This window comes from Malaclemys terrapin, chromosome 1, assembly GCF_027887155.1.
Source record: "Malaclemys terrapin pileata isolate rMalTer1 chromosome 1, rMalTer1.hap1, whole genome shotgun sequence".
NCBI classification, from domain to species: Eukaryota; Metazoa; Chordata; order Testudines; family Emydidae; genus Malaclemys; species Malaclemys terrapin.
The window spans coordinates 108,537,231-108,558,594 of NC_071505.1; the positions used below are offsets into that span (position 1 = coordinate 108,537,231).

The following is a 21,364-nucleotide window of genomic DNA, read 5'->3' on the forward strand; positions in this document are numbered from 1 at the left end:
GCCACTTTCCCCCACCCCGGCGGCCCTGCCACTGGGCGTGGGGCCCTCTTAGGCGCGGGGCCCGATTTGGGGGAATTGGTGGAATTGGCCTAAAGCCAGCCCTGCCTTCAGGTCCAACTATTACTGTGGCTTTGAGCAGTGCTGCGGCACAAGTGCTCCAACAGCACCCCACCCGTCAGCATGCCCCTCAGCACACCCCAATTCTGGGGGCTTACCAAGGGCCAGCTGAGTGATTTACAGCAGCTCAAACCACCCTAAAGGGGACACAGCAGAGGCCTAAATTGGGCCCCTGTGCTTGAACCATTTTCCTGGCTACAGTTGCCCAAAACCAAGAGGGGGAGAAAATCGCCCAGGAGCCCCGTGGGAGCTTTGTTCTGAGTGGCAGGGGATGGTGCAGGCCAGGGGGCTGTGAGTGGCCTTTAGTAGGAAAGGGAGCAAAGGAGCAGAACAGAGGGAAAAGGGAACGTTTCTCCCCTGTCTGGGGAAGTGAGGGTTAAAACCAAAGAGCCGGTTCTGGAGAGGAGGACTAGAAAGTCCTGCCCAGGGGGACTTCAGCGACCTGGAACGTCCTGTTCCCTGCAGCCCGCCGTGCACATGGCACCTGGCGCCGCACAGCTACAGCCCCGCACCTCCGGGCGTTCACACTGAGCGACCCGCTCCTGCGGCTTCCCCCAGCCACACGGGTGAGCCGGGCAGGGGGGCTCGGTAATGCGTGGGGAGGGGACACAGCAGGGCGGGGGCCCAGGAGGGGAAATCACTGCCTGTAGGAAGTGACCGCAACAAAGGTGGAGCTGGAGTCTGGATTTGGGACTGACTCGGGGAAGGAGAACGAATCAGGGGCCAGGGCCCCTCATCCTGAAGGCGCCCAGATCAGGGAGTGCCCCTGCAGGATTTCTCCCCCACCTCCCAGCTGGACAGCTGAGGGACAGCATGGGGCGGTGGGGTGTCTCTGCGGATTTCCCCCCAGCTCAGGGGCAGCATGTGGAGAGCTGTTCGGGGATCCTCAGGCTCAGGCACTGCCGGATGATCTTTAGCAAAACCGAGTACTCCGCCTACCAGGGTTTCAGAAAAACGTGGAAGGGAGATTGGGGAAGACTGGTGAATGCTAAGGGAAGGGATTTAAAATGAAATTTGGAGGCGGGAGATGATGGGAGAGGGCTGGGGTCAAAGGAAGAGAGTTATGGTGATGCAAGTACATTTTTTTGCAATGGGCACACTTGATTTTTTTTTTTAACAAAAGAAATAAACTGCAAAACAACCCCCCCTCCCAATTAAAAACTATTCTGAAATGTTGCATAAATGGTGGAACTAATCAGAAATTATAAGCCTTTACCAGATCAAAATAAAAAGCAGAAAGTGAGACCTTACATACCTAACTTAGGGTTTGTCTAAACACAAAAGTTGTGTCGCTTTTACCTACATCCCTATACTGTAGTTTTAAAGTGGCACAACCCCCCATGTGGACACAGATATACTTATATAAAAGTGCTTATGCGGGTATAGCTCATTCCAGTATTGAAAGGCAGAGTGGATAGAAGTTGATTTGTTTTACATTAAAAAAATTGGATTTTTTTCATTTAAATATATATTTGTTTTTAAAAATAAACCTGTTTTAAAATTAAATTTGAAAATTATGACAAGTTATGTTAAGGCCTAAACTTGCTAGAAACTATTTAAATAAATGTGCTGCATCAGGGAACTCTCCTCAAATTTGAATGAGTTAAAGGGTGCTGCTTTTTTAATGATGCACATCGTCGGGGGAAACATCTTTAACTTTTGAGGTCAGGACAAGCTTTATAAATATGTAACAAAGTCCTGTACTGCATTAAGTAAGAACCCGTATCATTTTCCATTTTTACAATGCAATGAAAGTTGGTAATCACATTTTTCCAAATATAAGTACTTCAGAGGTTTTTGTTTGTTCAGAAAAAGCTTTTCCTTCAATTCCTTTTGGTTTCAGTTTAGCTAGCAGGTGTAGAGAGACTATTTCCTTCATTTGGACTAGTTCATTCAAAGTTGAGAAATTGCTTGGGATTTGAAAAAGAAGGAAAGTTGGGTTCCTCTTCCAAGCTATGAATAAAGACCACATGCATAAGATGAGATTTACTCATTCTAAAAACATGAATGCTACTGGACCACTTTTTTCAAAGGTATTTTGGCACCTAAAGATGCATAGAAGTGCCTAGAGGGACTTTCAAAAGTGCCTAAGCAGGTGGCTATTATTATTATTATTTTATTTGTTTGTTTTATCCTGACACCGAATAAACTAAAAACAAAAAGGTGGCCCTTGCCCTGAGTAGCTTGACAGGCACATGAGCACATGAGCATGGTCAATTTTTTTTTTTTTTTTTTTGTAGGATCACAGCAAAGGAGAGTTTTGAGGAGAGCTTTGAAGGATGCTTCGAACCTCCAGGACACTCAGTTAAGAGCATCAAAGGTGTGCGGAGAGGCAGGGGTGGGACAGGTGGTAGCTTGCCTGGCAGCTGACTGCCAGCTCAATGTCAATGAGAGTTAGGAACCTAACCTGGTTAGGCAGTTTTGAAAATTCCTGTAGGCATCTAAATACCTTGTTGGATTTTCATCTGGCTTTGGTCACTGGCCTCTCCCAATTCCTCCTCAAATACTTTCCTATTGTTTTATAGTAATAAATGCCCAGATGTGTGCTGAGCACTTCACAGGAATGTGTAAAAGCCAGGTCCCTGCCTTGAATAGCTCACAGTACTGCACCACCAGTCAGTGGGAGCTCTGTCACTGATCTCAGTGTGTGTAGGATCACACTTCTGGGTCCCAGTCCTGCCAAAGAATCGGCAAGGATGAACCCTGATGCCTGTGCAGGGTCGTGACTAAGGGTATGTCTATACTACCCGCTGGATCGGCGGACAGTGATCGATCCAGCAGGGGGTCAATTTATCGCATCTAGACTAGACGCGATAAATCGACCCCTGAGCGCTCTCCTGTTGACTCCTGTACTCCACCGCCGCGAGAGGCACAGGCAGAGTCGACGGGGGAGCGGCAGCAGTCGACTCACCGCAGTGAAGACACCGCGGTGAGTAGGTTTAAGGACATCGACTTCAGCTACGTTATTCACATAGCTGAAGTTGCGTAACTTAGATCGATCCCCCTGCCTCCCTGTGTAGACCAGGGCTAAGTCAATAGGACTCCATCCAGACGCAACGCTCTGCCTGTACTGATTCCTAGGCAGAATTGGGGCCAAAATGTTCTCACTTGTCAGTCTTGTGAATCATATCATTCCCCAGAAAGGGGACAGGTCAGGAAAGACAGACTCACAGTGATAAGACTTAAGGTTAGGCACCAGGTTTCCTCTGTGTGGGGCTTTTGGGCATACTTTCCCTCATTAATCACATCTGATTGTTATTGAGGTTCATTCCCCCTGTTTTCTTTCCCAGGACCGGGATTTTTGACTGCTAGGGGTGAAGTGACCTCTTAGAGGGAACAAGGATAAAAACCTTGCGTCTTTGATCTCCGGAGCTCTGAGAAAATGGAGAGCCTTAGAGGCCCCTATATAGGTAAGACCTGTTTTAAAATAAATTTACATAATTAATTAGCCAGTTTTAAAGCTGGAATTCAAACACAGCTCATGAGTAAGGCTAAGATTTTGTCATGGTTATTTTTAGTAAAAGGCATGGACAGGTCACAGGCAACAAACAAATTCACAGAGCCCGTGACTTTTATTAAAAATAACCATACAAGCCGCGGGGCAGAGGTTCACAGCCCCAGCATCAGCCCCCACCGTGGGACAGGGGCACACGGTCCCGGTGATGGCCCCCAGCGCAAGCGGCGGGGCACAGCCCCGATGGCGGCCCCCGCAGTGGGGCTATTTGGGGAGCATAGCTCCGGCTGAAGCTGCTGACAGCTGAAGCTGAAGAAGTTACAAAGGTCCGGTAAAGTCACAGAATCCGTGACCTCCGTGACTAAATCGTAGCCTGTCTCATGAGTTCTCATATCAGTCTCATTTTGTGATCTCATAGGTTTTGCTATAGTAGAAGTGCATTGTTAGGCTCTCCGCAGGAATCACCTATACATTGGTATGCCAAGCACTCTACTTTCTTGGGATTCGTCTGCCTGTTCTAAAAACTTGAGTCTGCCCTATATAAAATCCAGAATATTTGTCCAACTGTCTTAATACCCTGAATGTTGAGGAGGAGGAGAAGAAATAAACAAGTTTAAAAAATCAGAGCCTAAAGCTTAGGCTCCTAAGTGACTTACAAAGAAAAGGTGCCCAATGAGACATGTTCCCAAATCACTTAGGCTCCAAAGTCCATATTGAGACATACGAGTGGGGATTTTTATAAAGCACATATCTTTTTGACTCCTCTTTGGAAAGATTTGGCCAATATTTTCTGGTTATTCACACCACATACTTTCTCTTTATTATGGAGGCTTTGTAGCAGATACCTGGCTAATATATGGTTTTCCACTTAAAGTGGAGTTCAGATCCCTTATAAAACAAAATCTCACCCTTGTCATGACCCAAATTATACCGTTTGAATCAGAATAAGCTTGAATTTTCAATATACTTTCCATTCTCTAAAAATGTCTAATTTGAAAAGTTTAACCCACTTTAAAATCACTAACTTGGTAATTTTTAAAATAAAGCAGTCTTAGGTTTTGTTTTTTCCCCCCACCAGGTCCTCTTACTGCACACTGCCAACATTTACACACTTGGTATTTCATGCACCGTGAAGCAGACAATATTCCACCCTTTGGAAATTACAAACAGTGGAAAATTATTAGGTGAGGTATGGGTGGCAAGATGTGACCTGATGTTGGTGTCGATAGTAATGTTGCTCTAATTGGTGATTTTTCCTGATTTTCCCCCCCCGCCCCCAGTGATTGCATTGACAGGAAACGCACTAGGGCACCCCTAGCACCGAGTTAAAAGTTTTTTGTGTTGTTCAAAAGGTAGCTCAATCCCCTGATGTGGGGGAGAGGCAAAGTCCACTGTTGTCTTGGGTTAAAAACAAATTTTGCCCCAATAAGCTGGGGAGACTAGATCCCCATGTAGCAGGAGATGCTGATGGCAAACTGCTCCTCTGAGTTTCCCTGCTTATGATGGACTTTGCTTCTGTTCCACATCAGCAGCCTGAGATGCTTTTTGCAAAACAAGTCATGCTAAAAATGGTCCTCAGTAGTCTGGAGGGAGAGAGCGGAAGGTGCCACAGTCCATTTCCCCTCCCCAGTCTCTCCTCACACCCATTTACTTTCCCTTTCATCCTCATACCTTTCCCCACCTCACTCTCTTTCACTCTGTTCCTCCTCCCAACTCTTTCTTCCATGTCCCTCTCTTCACTCCCTGTTCCTGTCTGGGGAAGGATTGTGCTGGGGCTGGATGCAAAGCTTATAGTCTTAGGCCTGATCTACACCTCACACTTAGGTCAACCTAGCTACATCACTCAGAGCTGTGAAAATTGTTATGCCCTGTGCAATGTAGTTAGCTGGACCTAACTCCCACTTTAGACACAGCTAGGTGGATGGAAGGATTCTTCCCTTGACCTAGCTACCTCCTCTAGAGGGGGTGGATTTATTACAGCGACGGCGAAACCCCTTCCGTCACTGTAGTGAATGTCTGCACTACAGTGGCATAACTGCAGCGCCGCAGCTGTGCCAGTGTAGCACTTGTAGTGTGCAGACCTTAAGCTCATACCCTTAAGCTTAGTGGCTTACTTGTAACACACCCTTTATCCTTCCCTGCGATTGCCTTTCTCCTGAGCACAGGCAATGAGTGAGTGTCTGGATTCTCTCTTTACTTCCCTAGATGACGTGATTGCGAGAGAAAGTGAAGAGGAGAATCCTCAGCTGAAGCTAGACACAGAAAAGAAACTAGACACACATGCCGGCCCCATTAACTGTCGGAGGCCACGTGGCAGAGAAAATCACTATCAATGTACAGAATGTAGGAAAAGCTTCAGTGTTCATTCGGCGCTGATCAAACACCAGAGAATCCACACCGGAGAGAAACCCTATCAGTGCAGTGAATGTGGGAAAACCTTCAGTGTAAGCTCGACGCTGGTTACTCATCAGAGGATCCATACGGGGGAGAGGCCCTACAAATGCGTGCAGTGTGGGAAGAGCTTCAATCAAAGCTCACACCTCACTCAGCATCAGAAGATCCACAAGGGAGAGAAGCCATGTACATGTACTGAATCTGGAGAAGGCTTTACTGACAGCTCAACGTGCGTGAAACATCCAGGACTGCATGCTGGAGTGGGGCCCTATAAATGCGCTGAATGTGGGAAAAGCTTCAATCGGAGCTCCACTCTCTACAACCACAACAGGATCCACACGGGAGAGAAACGCTACAGATGTGATGAGTGTGGGAAAAGCTTCAGTGTGAGCTCCAACCTCATCAGGCATCAGAAAATCCACACAGAGCAGAGACCCTATAAGTGTCTTGAATGTCGTAAGAGCTTCAGCCTGAGCTCAGATCTGGAAGCGCATCAGAGGCTTCACCTGGGAGAGAAACCCCACAAATGTTCTGAGTGCGAGAAAAGCTTTGATCAGGAGTCGCAGCTCCTGAAACATCAGCGAGTTCACGCTGGGGAAAACTCGTATGAATGTGTGGAGTGTGGGAAGAGCTTTAGTAGGAAGGGGAACCTCCTGAGACACCAGGAGATCCACACTGGGGACAAACCCTACCAGTGTAATGAATGTGGGAAAAGCTTCAGCCGGAGTTCGTCGCTCATGCAGCATCAGCGGATCCACACTGGAGAGAAACCCTACAGCTGCATTGAATGTGGCAAGAACTTCAGCTTTAGCTCCCAGCTCACCACCCACCAGCGGATCCACACAGGGGAGCGGCCCTACAAATGTATCGAGTGTGGGAAAAGCTTTGTGGATAGCTCGGGTCTCATTCAGCATCGGAGAATTCACACGGGAGAGAAGCCCTACCAATGCACTGAGTGTGGGAAGAGCTTCCGGCAGAACTCGGTGCTGATTCAACACCGGAGAACCCACACCGGTGACAAGCCCTTCGAGTGCGGGGAGTGTGGGGAACGCTTTAGCCAGAGCTCCACGCTGATCACACATCAAAGGATTCACACTGGGGAGAGGCCCTACCACTGCAGTGAGTGCGGGAAGAGCTTCAGCGAGAGTTCGCACCTCACGCAGCATAGGAGAATCCACACGGGGGACAAGCCCTACAAGTGCGGTGAGTGTGGGAAGAGCTTCATTCAGAGCTCGCAGCTCACCACCCACCAGAGGATCCACACAGGAGACAAACCCTACCAGTGCCACACCTGTGGGAAGAGCTTCAGTGACAGCTCGGCACTCACCCAGCATCAGAGAGTCCACACCGGGGAGCGACCGTACCAGTGCACGGAATGTGGGAGGAGCTTCAGCCAGAGCTCGGCCCTGGTGCAGCACTGGAGGATCCACACTGGAGATAAGCCCTATGAGTGCACCGAGTGCGGGAAAACTTTCAGCCAGAGCGCAGGGCTCACTCAGCACCGGAGCACCCATGCGGGAGAGAGACACTGAGACAGGGACCCATGGGCCATGTGGCACTCTGTGCCCGTGCTGTCAACAGTGGCTCTTTGCTGTGCCGAATGATGCAACAAAGCGGAAGCAGTGCTGCAATGTTAATTGATCATGAAACTATTGACTCGCAATCAACCTCTTAATTAAAATCCTCCTAAAAATGCATCGGGCATATTGTGATGCCGAGAAAGCTAACCCTTCCCCCACACCTGGCCTCCAAACATAAGAGGATGTTGTTATAAATTTTTAAGCCGAATCTTAGGGGAACTTAGCAAGAGCTTCTGGTACAAAGGCTTAGCTCGATAATGTCCCCAGCACAACACTAGGAACACTGTTCGTAATAGCTTGATTCAGCTTTGCCCTTCCCTTCTTGGCCTGTGACTGAGCAGTGGGCTTGTCTTGGGAGCAGCAGGTGGTGCATGAAGAACACCTATTTCATGTGCCAGTGACCTTCAAGGAGGTGACCATCTATTTCACCTAGGAGGCGTGGGCTCTTCTGAACAAAAGGCAGAGGACGCTCTGAGGGGATCTGCATTATTAGCCATTAGAGGACCTACATGGTGTTTCAGAGTAGCAGCCGTGTTAGTCTGTATCCGCAAAAAGAAGAACAGGAGTACTTGTGGCACCTTAGAGACTATATGCATCCGAAGAAGTGGGCTGTAGTCCACGAAAGCTTATGCTCTAATAAATTTGTTAGTCTCTAAGGTGCCACAAGTACTCCTGTTCTTCTACATGGTGTTGAAATGCTATCAATATACTAAATAGGGGCATTTCAGTGGCAGCTCAAATTCATACGTCAAGAGAATCTACATGGATGAGAAATCCTATTGTAAATGGGCAGGGCATATGTGGGGAAAATTTTCTGCCATAGCAAAGTCCTTTTATCTTACCTACAGAATGATGAGTTCCATACCCATTGTGTCGTACAGGAGTCATAGCCAATATGGGTACAGTGGCAGGTGGGTGGGTTTCCTATAGTGTTATATCTAAAACTCAAAGTGATAACTCTAATTTTGAAACACCCATTTATTTGTCATTTCTAAAGCAGGGGACAGCCTGCAGCTCTGAACTTCTTAAATTTGGACAGATCACTGTAAAAATGCTGGAACCCTTCCATCCCCTAGCTTCCATTCATTTTCTTTCACAAGGGCTTTAAGAAGTCTGCATTACATGATAGTGCACTGCTTAAACTTGGAAAGGACTCTGGGCTTATATGCTTTGCAGGTGATAGTTGTGTGTGACTGTGAATGACAGACCTTTGGGTTCATTGCTTTCATACATAAAGCACATGCTACACCATTACATTCAACTTTGTTCTGTCTTACAACCTTAATACCGTGATTTCAGCTTTTGAGTTTTGTACAGGTAACTCTGCTATCTAGTTGGCTAATGACACTTGTATAGCTGGTGATGCATGGAATCTGTGTACCGGGAAATGATTGCTTTGAATAAGTTGTTTGATCAGGAATTAGAAAAGAAAATCTCTGACCTGTGTGCACCTGTATGAAGGGTGCACTATACAAATAAAAGTAAAAAAAAATCTAGTTTTGTGATCATGAATCACCTGACTTTGCTTGTTCTCAGAGCATTACTGTGGGAGCAGAATTAAGGTGTTTGGGTGACAAATTGTCTGTCTTTCCAAAATTTCAAATGTTTGGATTTCTTATAAAGTTAAACTTGCAGAAGAAAAAATATTGGCTTTTTTCCACTCTTTTGATTTCTTTGAGATGTTTAGAGTCTTTAAAGTAATATATGCTATTAAATTAGAAACACAGACCTTGTCTACCCTGGATGCGTGATGAACAAATAGCTGAGATTTTCACTGGACTGAAGGAGTTAGCCACAGAACACTTATTTGCTTCCGTGGGAGTTGTGTAGCTAACTCTCCTAGTCTGCTTTGAAAATCTAACTCTCCTAGTCTGCTTTGAAAATCTTAATCAGAGAAACCGTACTACTGAAACGTGATTCACTGAGAAGGGAATTGATGTGTGGGCGTGTGTGTGGAGAGGTTGATTAAAACTCTGCCTTCTGAATTGAGTTTTTGTGTGTATGGTTTGCTTGTTTGTTTGAACACCTATTTAGAACTCTGGTGAAAAGGTGCCTTGTTAAGGCACCTTCACATAGGGGTTGAGAAAGTCACTAATCCACGTGTGAGGCATCCAAGGAGTCTAATAGGGAAGACTAGATTTGATGATCTAAAGTACTTCTAAAGTACTTCTGTACTTCTAAAGTAAAAAGCAGGTGGGAGACTAAAATCTTCTGGTGCAGAGTATGGGGAATCTATAAAGCTGTTCTTACACATCATAAAGAAGCAGAAAAGGTACAAATCCATTTTTCTTCCATTATAGGTCACCCTTAAGACTAAACTTTGAACTTCTAACACTTGTTTTTTCATAACTACAGTGTTGTAAGTCTTTTTAGTATGTATCAACTTTAATTCCAGTGTAGCAGGGATTTTATGTGTGTAAGTGTGTGGAATGAACACTATATAGTTTTTAGTAACTTAACCCTTTTCTCGCCAGTTGTGTGTGTGTGTGAGTTACGGGACTTGGTTCAAGGTAGCATTAAGGGTCACAATAGGATTGAGGGGTAAAGTGGGTGAGGAAAAGGCACTTTTTGTTATCTGATACATTCTGTCTTTCGTGGCTCCAGGTGGGTGGTAATGCAAAGGGGAAAGTTAATAAAGGTAAGGGACACATAATCCTCTGCAGAAACTGAACGTTTGACACCTGTCAGGAATGGTGTAGTAATTATGTAGTCCTGCCTTGAGTGTTGGGGACAGAGCTAGATGACCTCTCAAGGTCCCTTCCAGTCCTACACTTCTATGATCTCAGAGATGGTGTCAGCATGAAGAAGCAGAAGGGTTTTTTTGTACCAGTGTTGGATCCCCAATGGAAAAGTTCCTTGACTGTCATGACCAGCTGTAACTGCTGCAATCAGTGGGAGTGGAGGTCTTTCCTAGAGACATCACAAAGCAGACTAATTAAACTATTCTAAGAGGGGTTGTGGATATTTGCTCCCACTAAGGACTTGCTTGCTAGGAATTTTGGATTGCCCCTTGCCAGCTGGACAGTGAAATCTTTACTAGGCAATAGGGTTAGCAAGTCTTAGCTTTTATGTTTTATAGCGTGGTGGAATGATGTAGAGCTTGAGGGTAAGGAATGGGACAGTTTTTGTTGCACTTATACTATTTCTGTCTTCTCTTACGCTTGTCTCTTTATCACACTAAGAATATACATCAAAGAGACGTGCTACACAGGGTTTCCAATGGTGCAACCTCCAATAAAATGGCCTGATCGATGCAGTCAGAAGGCATGAATTTAAGGACATTATTGAACATCCAGTATCCAGATAAACAATAAGATGCATTGACCGCATGTATTTATTTTGGGTGTAAAGGTTGACATTTTCAAAGCAGTGTTAAAATAATGGAAAACATCTTGATAAATCTGACCCTGTTGTGGAAAACTTAAGTCCCTTTTCTGTTTTAAGATGACAGCCTGCAAGAAGCCCTTTAGATTCCCCCTTGGTGGGGAAACAGCAACACAGAGAGAAGAAAGGTGGAATGGCAGCTGGAGTAGAGAGGCCATTTCAGTGTGTTTATGGGACAGCTTGGTAAATTAGGGCTACCATACGTCCGGGTTTCCCCGGACATGTCTGGCTTTTCGCTCTTTAAATAGCCATCCGGGGGGGGAGGGAGGGGGATTTCTAAAAATCTAAAAATGTCCGGGATTTCCCCACGGTCGGCTATTTATCGACCGAAAAGCAGCTGACAGGGCAGCCGAGCGCTGCTCGCATTGGGGCCTCGGCAGCCAAAGCCCCTTCCTGGCTCCCCCCATCCCCTGCAGCCTTAGCACGCTGCCCGGCAGCGCTGGGGGGTGGGGCTGTGCGCCTGTGAGGGAACGTGGCGGCGGGGCTGGCAGCGGTGGCCAGAGTCCCTCCCCCGCTTCCCCCCTCTTCCACAGCCTCAGCACAACGCTTGGCAGCGCTCGGGCGGGGTGGGGCGCTCCTTGGGGCACGGAGCCAGACACCTGCTCTAAGCCGAGTGGCACAGTAAGGGGGCTGGGGAGTTGGAGAAAGGGGGCAGTCGGGACAGGGGGTTGGATGGGTCGGGGGTTCTGGGGGGGCTATCAGGGGGCAGGAAGTGGGAGGGAGTGGCTAGGGGGCGGGGCTACCCCCCAATGGAGTGTCCTCTTTTTTGAAACTTCAGATATGGTAACCCTAGGTAAATAGATAAATTGTGTGGCAATTTGCAGCCCTCAGCCACTCCAGAAATGAACGCTGGCTCGATAGTATCCTTCCTGCAGCCTTGGGGCCACTTCCCGTGCTGACCGGACTTAGCTTCTTTGCCCCTTCTCTAGTCACCCTGTGCCTGAACACTGTTTATCACCAAAGCAGCAGGGCCTGAGTGGGGAACACCTGTTTCATGTGTGCAATGACATTTGATTAGGTAGCTGCATATCCCACAAGGGAGAAGTGGCTTCGTTTTCAGGTGAAAGGCAGAGGTAGCTCTAGACGGGCAGTAAACATGAGCTTATGCTCTCTGTGCAAAGCCCCCCCCCCCCCGAAGCTGTCACAGATGTGCCTGAGGCATCTGGATCGGTTCACGTTTCCGTTCGGTCAATCTGATTTCCCTGGTGTCAGCAGCAATGTTGCCTCCAGCCCAGTACTCGCTATACTAGAAAGTTTTGCCAGCCACACTTATGCCAGCTGTCTGCCGCCATAGCAATTTTGCTAAGAAAGAAAGGAATCCTTGTTAATGGTGTAGGTGACCGGGGGGGTTAGACGAGAGCAAGTGACCTCGTTACATCAGTGCCCCCGAGTCATCAAGTTCCCTCTTCCTGAAGCACCAGAGGGCGCATGTTACAGCGATGCACTTCTCATGTGACCGGGGTCTTGCAATTTCCTGCGGTCAGTTTTCCTGCTATATCCAGGGTAGCAAGTGGGTTGTGTCGCAGGCTCCTGGGAACATCCATGGGCGGCTGAAGACAAGCCCGCCCTGAGTACGTATGTACAGACCGAGCGGAAAGCCTTCCTGTAACCTCGGCTTCATGCGCCCGGGCCATATAACGCCTTGTCACAGATGCTTTGGCGGGAGGCTTGGGGGTTGTGTGAATTTCCCGCAGTCCTTACAGGAGGCACTTGCGTTTGTTGTACCCGCGCCTACACAAACTCTACGTGTGGCTGCTGCAGCGAAACTAATTGCGGCGGCGTTAATGCCTTGCTCGCTGGTTTAATGGAGAACAGTGATTGCTGCGGGGTCTCCTGGCAACAAACCAAAACCAAAACCAAACGTTTCAAACCCAGTTAGGCAGCGGGGAGGCCTGATTATTGCCTGGGGGGGGGGGGGGAGAGACGGGAATCCTGTTGGGGAATTAGAAACAGCGTCATCCCAGCTGCCATAGCACTGCCAGCCTCTGTCGGCTGCTAACCCCCAACAGAAGAGATGCAGGGACCATTATGAGTGCAGAAAACCTTAGACCCAGGAGGAGAGTGGAACCTCAGACCAGTGGCTCTCACCCATTCCCGACTACTGTAGCCTCTTCAGGAGTCTGATTGGTCTTGTGTACCCCCAAGTTTTACCTCTCTTAAAAACTACTTGCTTACAGAATCAGACATCAAAATACCAGTGTCACAGCCACACTGTTATTATAAAATAAACCAATTGTAATATAAATAGTTTACTTATATTTCAGTGTATAGTATATAGAACTGTATAAATAAGTCATTGTGTGAAATTTTAGTTTGTACTGACCTTGCTAGTGCTTTTTACGTAGCCTGTGGTAAAACTAGGCAAATATCTAGATGAGTTGATGTAGCCCCTGGAAGATCTCTGCGTACCCCCAGGGTTACATGTCCCCTGGTTGAGAACCTCTGCTCTAGGCAGCCTCTTGTAAGGTTTGCCTAAAGGGTAAATACCACCCTAGCTGAGACTTGTAAAACCTATTCAGGGGCTAGTGATCAAATCTGCACCTCTCTGCTTGTCAAAGCCCCTACATGGGACGCAATGTGGGAGCCGTATTGAGAGGCGTGGAAAATATGTATGGGAGTTCTCCTTTACGGTATGTCTGCACTGCACTGGAGAGTTGGGTTTGTAACATGGGCACCCGAACTAGAGTCAGTTTGCAAAAAAACAGTAGTGAAACCCAGCTAACATAGCCAGAGACCTAGTGTAAATAGTTATTTCTGTAGCCTCAGTTGAATGGGTTCTTTGCTGGGGATATAGGCAATAAGACTGAGGGGACACTAAAGTTGTGTGGGGCAGAGAGCGCTTTGGCACTAATGACAGAGAGTCTCCAGGAAGTCATTGCTCCTACTCAGCACCAGGATCGTGCTAAACCAGAGCTCTTGTTGCAGTTTCTGGGGCTCTGTAGGGTGACCAGATGTCCCGATTTTATAGGGACAGTCCCGATATTCAGGACTTTTTCTTATATAGGTACCTATTATCCCCCCATCCCTGTCCCAATTTCTCACACTTGCTATCAGATCACTTAGAGATTGTTAGTCTCTAAGGTGCCACAAGTACTCCTGTTCTTCTTTATCAGATCACTGTAGCTCCTGGGCGTGGGGGAGGGAGGACTTCAGCCGGGAGCCACGTGTGGGGTTTGCGCTGAGAGGGCTAGTGAGAGATCAGCAGGGAGGAAAGACAAAGAAACTAGTTCGGCTCCGGTCTGGGCAGATAAGGATTAAAACCATAGAGCTGGCAAAGCCTCCAGCTGGTAGAGAGGACTGCAAAGTCCTGCGCGGGGGCAATTTCATAGCGAACAGCTTCCGCTTCCCTTCCCGCAGTCAGTCTGCTCGGAACCCGCAGGGCTGGGAGCGCGCGCACACATGGACCCCGGTGGCGCGGTCCCAGGAAGGGACTAAGTCGGGCCTGCGCAGCGGTCAGTAGTGGGGGAGTCTGGACTGAGGGGTGCGGGCAGAGCCACGGCAGACAAATCGGTGCCTCTGGGAACTGAAACTGGAGCCACGTCTCAGAAAGAAAGGAGAAAAGTCGGGCAGGGTCCCCAGGCCCCCCACTAGCCAGCTCAGCTCCGGGGAGAAGTGGAAGGAAGTTTGGAGAAATTTGGGGGAGCAGATGGGTTCTAGCAGAAAGGAGGAAGTGGGTGTAGAGGGTGGTGGTTTAAAGGATATTAGGGGTTCAGGGAAATGGGGGATGGCGGAGGAGAGCTGTGGTTAGAGGAAATTGGCCTAGGATAGTACATTGGGGTGGTATGGAGCTTTGTTTATTAAAAGCAAACAAATACAGCAGCAGAAAAGGTGAAATTAACCAGCAGCAAGCAGCTCAGCATGAGGAGGGATGGGCTATAAATGCTTTAAAAGAAAAAGTTAGGACATGGAAATGTAAAGATCCAACAATACTCTTTGAAGGTAAAAAAGCATGTTAGATAGCAGCAACAGTGGTGAAACTTACAATACACCAACCAGGACCATTCATTTTGTTTATTATGCTGGAGCCTTATCCCCATGGTCTGCCTGTATGTTTGCCTGCCTAGATTTTTGGCTTTTTGGTCCAGTGTGCACTGAGGAAACTTTACCCCCCCAGACTGTAAGCAGTCTTAAAATCATAACTGGCTGGAGCTATGGTGCAGATCAGACTTACAGGCAATGTGAGCCATTATTTTGGAACTGGCTAAAAGTGTTTTTGGCCACCTGAAGGCCTGCCCTTTGAAGTTAAAGGAAGACATGCTGTTAATCTCAATTCGGTGGTTTTTGAGGGAGGGGGCATAATTGGGGGGGCAGCTGTGGTGATGCACAAGGAGGCTTCATGAGAGCATCTCACTGCTATTTGGCTGTCAGCTGTGCCCTCCTCCTAGCCCCTCCATGTTCCCCTGAGCTGGATTGGTCTTGAGGAGGGAAGGTGATAACCCGTGGGCTGAGAGGAAGGCATGATCTACTGGTTGGAGGCAGCAAGGTGGAGTGGAGGGGAGTCCTGGACTTCATACTTCACTTCAGGGACTAGTGGTGGGAGAAAGAGGGCTCTGCATAGCCCTTTTCAGCATTGCAGGATTGCAGTGGTGTGAAGTAGTCTATTCATCTCAATGGGATGTTCCCAGATGAATCGGAACCCCCATGGAGATGAATGCAGCCTGCCATGATAGCTGAGAGATGTGAGCTGACCCATTCCTCTCAGTGGGTGTTCTCCTTCCTTCTTTCCCAAAGACTGCCCTAGCCCCTGTTGTCTTAAAGGTGCCACAGGACTGTTAGTCTGTGGATACAGACTAACAGGCTGCTACTCTGTAACAGGACTCTCTGTTGCTTTTTACCAATTTTCAAGATAATCGCACTATGCAGGTGGATTTTAGAGCAACTTGAATATTCAAATCCACTCCTTATTTGTGGTGGGGGGAGGGGGGGAAGAGTTTTATCTGAGGAACCCCTAGACCACATTACTCCAAATTTGCACCAGTAAGAATACCCTATACTCCAGTTGTGGCATACCAGCATTTGAGGTAATCTCACTCCGCATGTAGATTTTTAGAGCGTTTTGAAAACTAAAAGAAGGTTCAGTCATGTGGACTAAAAACACCTCGGACCATATGTTCAAAAATGCTCAGCACCCACTTTTGGCAACAAAATGAAGTGAATTTTCCAAAGAACCGTGGGATTTGCTTAAAAGGGGCATCAAAACGCTTCAAATTTAGGCAGTTACTGAGTCGTGCTCACACTTCATCTTTGCACGTATAATCGGTATTGCCAGCCCCAAATACTTAAAAATTATGAGATTGGCTTAAAAATCATGAGAATTTCAAAAGTAACTTTGGAATCTTTTTGCTTGCCCTCTGGTTTTGAATCTTTAGGGGTCACATTTTCAAGCATTTCTCCACAACCACCAAGGCTAGAAACCTTTTTTTTTTTCTTTCTTTAAAGGAAGACTCTGAGATCAGGGTGGATGATTGAAATCACCAAGTGGAGAGCTGCACTTTTCAATAATTGATTTTAATCAACTTTTCCATTTGTATTTCAGTTATTTTTCTAAAGAAAGATGCATTCTCCTTGGTAGATATAACCATTAAACTAAGTTGGTTTACAATTAAATAGAACCTTTATACTAGATTTGATACATTTTTTGCTACCTAATAGGTACACTACAACTATATAGATTTATTTAAGCAATAATATAATTATATAATTAATATTTTCAGATTCTTTTTAATTGTACATTTTTAGTACGTTAGAAAATGGTGAATAATCTTGCTTATTTACTAGATGGTTAACTTTTTGCTCATGATTTATGTCAAGCTGCATTAGGATGGAATTTAATTAAAGACACAAAATAGCATATTTATTTGTATTAAACAAAACAAGCTCTTAATACAGTACATGACCCATTGTGCCATATTTATAAAATGTAACCTCAAAAGTTAGATTCCCCCTCCCCACCCCATTCTTTCTTTACATAGAAAGGTATCCTTTAACTTAAAGTTTTTAATAGAGGCTCATGAATTCAGCATACTTATTTTTTATTTACCGTAATTGTTTTAAGAGATTGTAATAAGCTTCGGCCTTTACATATTTTGTATTAAATTCTGATTTCATTTGTAACAGGTTTACTTTTAAAAAGAAAAGCTTACTATATATAATCTGATTTAAAAATTCAGAAAAATAATTTATTTTTATCCACCCTGTATCAGATTCTCATGTAACTACTTGACTGGCAGGGCTGGCTTCTACACTTCCTTCCCATTGCTCTCAGTACAGAGGGGTGAGGGAGGTGGGCAGGATAATAGCCAAAGCACATATGCTGACCAATCCCCAGCTAGCATGTGGTTCCTTGGAAAACATAACCAGCTGACCCAATTTAGAGCAGCCTCCAGAGTACACTCAGCACCAGTTCAGAGCAGAATCAGGAAGCCATAACTGGCTCCCTGACAGCTTCATCTGTCACTTGCAAATGCCTTTGTATAATTATATTTAAAGATCTGTCCTCTATTTATAAAAGTAACATAGCACCATTTCCTGCCACTATAGCAAAGATCTTGTGAGCTGGATTCCGATATCGCTCTCCCATCTGGGGCAGGTGGGCCCACTTATTGAAATCAATATTAGTCCTTTGTTTTTATACACCTTTTATTCCAGGAGTAGATTACATGATACAGACACCATGCTTGTAGGAGAGCAAATGCCCTGAACCAGAAATTACCCTGGAGGGCAAGACCTTCCTGATTTTAGACTGTCTGTTGTGTTGTTCAACTGGAACGTCTCATTTTGAGAAGGGAAAATCTGATGTGTGTTTGGCTCTGAATGGAAACATCTACACTTGCAGATGAAAGGCCTGACTTCCTCCTAATGTATTTACTGAATCACACACAAATCCCTTCTCATCTGTGCAGAACAGTCTTTATTTTTGGGGCAGGATACAAACCCAAGTAGGCAGTATGAGTCACTTTCTCGCGCCCCCCCCCCCCTTTTTCTGGGAATGGAGACCTCCCATCTTAAAGAATGACACAATAGCAAAATTATTCATATGAAAGAGGGAAACCTTCACTTAGACCTGTTGTTTCCAAAGGGAAGCTTTCTTCCTGTTGAATCCTTGGTCATCCCATTTCAGCTGATGGGATTCACCCTCCTTCAAACCCAAAACAGTCAGGCATTCCCTCTTCATTCCCACACCTCGGCTATGGGAAACACAGGAAACCTTAAAAGAACGTCACGTATTTAGTATCCCGATCACCTCCCTTACACTGATGGTTCCAGGGAAGTCCCCCATGTAAGATACTTTCCTTTCAAAGGTCAGGTTAGACTGAAGCTTGCACATTGGACTCTTCTTTTATATAAACCAGCCAGCATGGCTTCATGGCTGCTCCTTCCCTGCTGCTTTTTCTCTCTCCTGAACTGTTTCTGTGGCTGTTGGCTTAGCCTCCTGCTGTATGTCTGCATGGTTCAGTGCCATCAGCAGCTTTAGGGAAGTAGCCTGTAACTCTTGTTCTCCTGCTGTCTTCAGCTTGGCCAGCAGCATCTGCATGGCCTGCATCCAGTGCTGCACTTTGGGGTCCTGTAGCCGCAGAAAGAGGTCTTCCATGTCGCTGGTGGGTAGATGGGACTCCTGGGGGCTGGACAGCTCTCCTTGCTGCTGGCCACTTTCAGCCTCTTCACTGATCTGGTTGACAGGGGAGTTTTCTGGTATGCTCTGTGGTTTAGGTGGGCTCTGAGAGAAGATTAAGAGTATTCTTGTGTGGGAGTTGGATTGGGGTGAAGTTGGTAGGAGGATATCCTTGACAGCAGCTGCTCCTGTACCAGAAGGAGGTAGGGGTCCGGTGGTGGTGGAAGACTGGAGAGAGGGCTTTGTTGGGGGCAAAAGTCTGTCACTGGCAGTGACGTCTTCGTTGAAGGTTCGTGTCCTACCAGACTTGCTTTGGATCTCTTCTGGGCATATAACCCTCTGTGGAAGAGCAGAGATACATAGGAGGAAGGCAGAAAAGCACAGGGACTCCGCACCTGTTCTTCTCTCAGGTGCGTGGGGTCACCGCTTGCTACACAATTATATATTTCCCATTCCCATCATCCAAAGTAGGCACCTGGACAGGCAAAAAGAAAAAAATCTGTCCCTGACTCCTTTCCCTATGGTGTCTTGCCCACCATATTTTTCTATATGTTTGTCTTCCTACTCTCCTCTCCTTCCTTCTCTTACATGCTCCCTCTCTTAGTTTTCTCCTCATGTTCTGTTCTTCCCACAATTCTTTATCATCCTTCTCCCTTCATCCGTCCCACCCCCCATTTTCCACTCTCTTTGAGTGCTACCAGCCATTTCCTGTGTCTGTGCTCCCCAGTGTATTCCTCAGTAACAGTTTAATCCAGAAACAGTTCAGACTCACCTTAACAAAATACTTTTTCATAGTACAGCGATAAAAGGTAAATGTACAAAAGTCTGCGAAGAAGGGAATTTCTGGCAGGTCTGAGCATACAGGTCCTAGAGAGAGGTAAATAATTAATCAAATTTATTGAAAAACTCCGGTGTTGGACAGTCACTCCCTCTAACCCTCAGTTATAAACCCCATTGCCGGGTGGACCCCATCTGGCATTGATAAACCCCAGTCCCATCCAGTAACCTCCCAAAGTTCGAGTGGTTAAAAACCCAGCACTGGCTGGTCATCTTCATGACCCACAGTGATTTTAAAAAACAAGACAGGATTGTAAGAACATAAGAATGGCCATACTGGGTCAGACCAATGGTCCAGCTAACCCAATATCCTGTTTTCCAACAATGGCCAGTTGCTTCAAAGGGAACGAACAGACCAGGGTAATTATTGAGTGATCTATAACCTGTCGTCCAGTCCGAGTCTCTGGTACTCAGAAGTTTAGGGACACCCCAGAGCATGGGGTTGCGTCCCTGACCATTGGCTAATAGCCATCGATGGACCTATCTGCGATGAACTTATCAAATTATTTTTTGAACTCCATTTTACTTTTCGCCTTCACAACATCCCATGGCAATGAGTTCCACAGGTTCTGATGTACTTAAAGAATTTCCTGTTTAGTTTTTTTATCTTTTGTAGAGCCTTGCATGGATACAAAATTTACATATGCGGATATCTGCGGACTTGCAGGGCTCTACCGGGAACCACTGTGGTGAAAGCAGCAGAATGTCAGGCCGCCGTTCGCAGGAGCCAGTGCTCTGCGTGAACTGCTCCTCCGGTGTGGCTGTACCACCCCCAGCCCCACCCACTGGGGCGGCCACCAGGCTTACCTACAGCTGTCCCTGGTCACGCTAGTGTGTGCAAGTGGCTTGCATGTTCCCAGACAGGAGTTCCTTCCATGCAGAGGTGTGCATCTCCTGTCCGGGAGCGTGTTACTGTTCAGCAATATCAGTTTGATCATATTACCGAGTGCTGCTTTAAAAAGTCATTTAAAATGTGTTACTTTTATCCTATACTGTATATCTGCAGGATGTGTTGTTTAAATTGTAGGATTTTTTCTGTAAAATCAGTTTTTTCCCATTGCAATCCAAGTTGGAACATTTTTATGCATTTATAGTAAGGCTACTTAATTGCTGTCAATGTATCAAACAACTTTGATTAAAAAACATAAAGATGGAATTAATTTTTTAAAAAATGAAAATAATCAGAAAATAATAAATCCAAAAATCCACAATAATAAAACAGATCATAGGGCCCTATGTTGGCCCTCTTACTGTTTTTTTTTTTTTTTTTTTTTTTTTTTTTTTGTGATTTGGCATATACATTTAAGTTTGATCTTCTATGGTGTTTTAAAATAGATTCCATGCAGCTTCCAGGAATTTCACTCTTGTGACTGTTTCTTTTAATTACCATTTAACTAACTCCCTCATTTTTGTGTAATTCCCCGTTTTAAAAGTTAAATGCTATTTCTGGTGGGTTTCTTTGGAATTTTTCCTCCCACAAGGATGTTAATTTGGTTACATTTTGGTCACTATTACTTAGTGGTTTGGCTATATTGACCTCTTGGACCAAATCTTGTGCTCCACTTGGGGCTAAATCAAGAATTGCCTTTCTCCTTGTGGGTTCCAAGACTAGCTGCTCCAAGAAGCAGTCATTAATGGTGTCTAGAAATTTTATCTCTGCATCCTGTCCTCAGGTGACATGTACCAATATGGGGATAGCTGAGAGCCCCCATTATTATTGAGTTTTCTGGTTTTTGTAACCTCTCTACTCTCCGTGAGCATTTTCGCAATTGCTGTCACCATCCTGGTCAGGTAATATATTCCTGCTGCTATACTCTTCTTATTCAAACATAGAATCTCTCTGGATAAAAATTCCATGTACCATTTCATTTATTGAAGATTTTTACTATATTTGACTCTATGCTTGCTTTCCTATATAGTGCTTCTCTCCCACCAGCATGACCTACTCCGTCATTCCTATACATTTTGTACCCTGGTATTGCCATG

At 46.0% G+C, this 21,364-nt stretch overlaps 1 protein-coding gene across 3 annotated transcripts in view; it reads left to right on the top strand.

Moving 5' to 3' along the window:
- Nucleotides 1-584: 584 nt before the first annotated feature.
- Nucleotides 585-21,364, top strand: part of LOC128840593 (zinc finger protein 883-like) — a 32,143-nt gene continuing 11,363 nt past the window's right edge. The window contains exons 1-5 of one of the 3 annotated variants that reach the window (XM_054034813.1): nucleotides 585-683; nucleotides 2,358-2,437; nucleotides 3,408-3,527; nucleotides 5,777-7,454; nucleotides 14,207-14,216. In XM_054034813.1, the coding sequence (XP_053890788.1) occupies nucleotides 3,500-3,527; nucleotides 5,777-7,454; nucleotides 14,207-14,216 (1,716 nt within the window). In that variant the 5' untranslated portion in view covers nucleotides 585-683; nucleotides 2,358-2,437; nucleotides 3,408-3,499. Of the gene's footprint in view, nucleotides 684-868; nucleotides 1,099-2,357; nucleotides 2,438-3,407; nucleotides 3,528-5,776; nucleotides 9,042-14,206; nucleotides 14,217-21,364 lie in introns of those variants that run through there. The other 2 variants (XM_054034794.1, XM_054034802.1) reach the window with 2 other exon arrangements.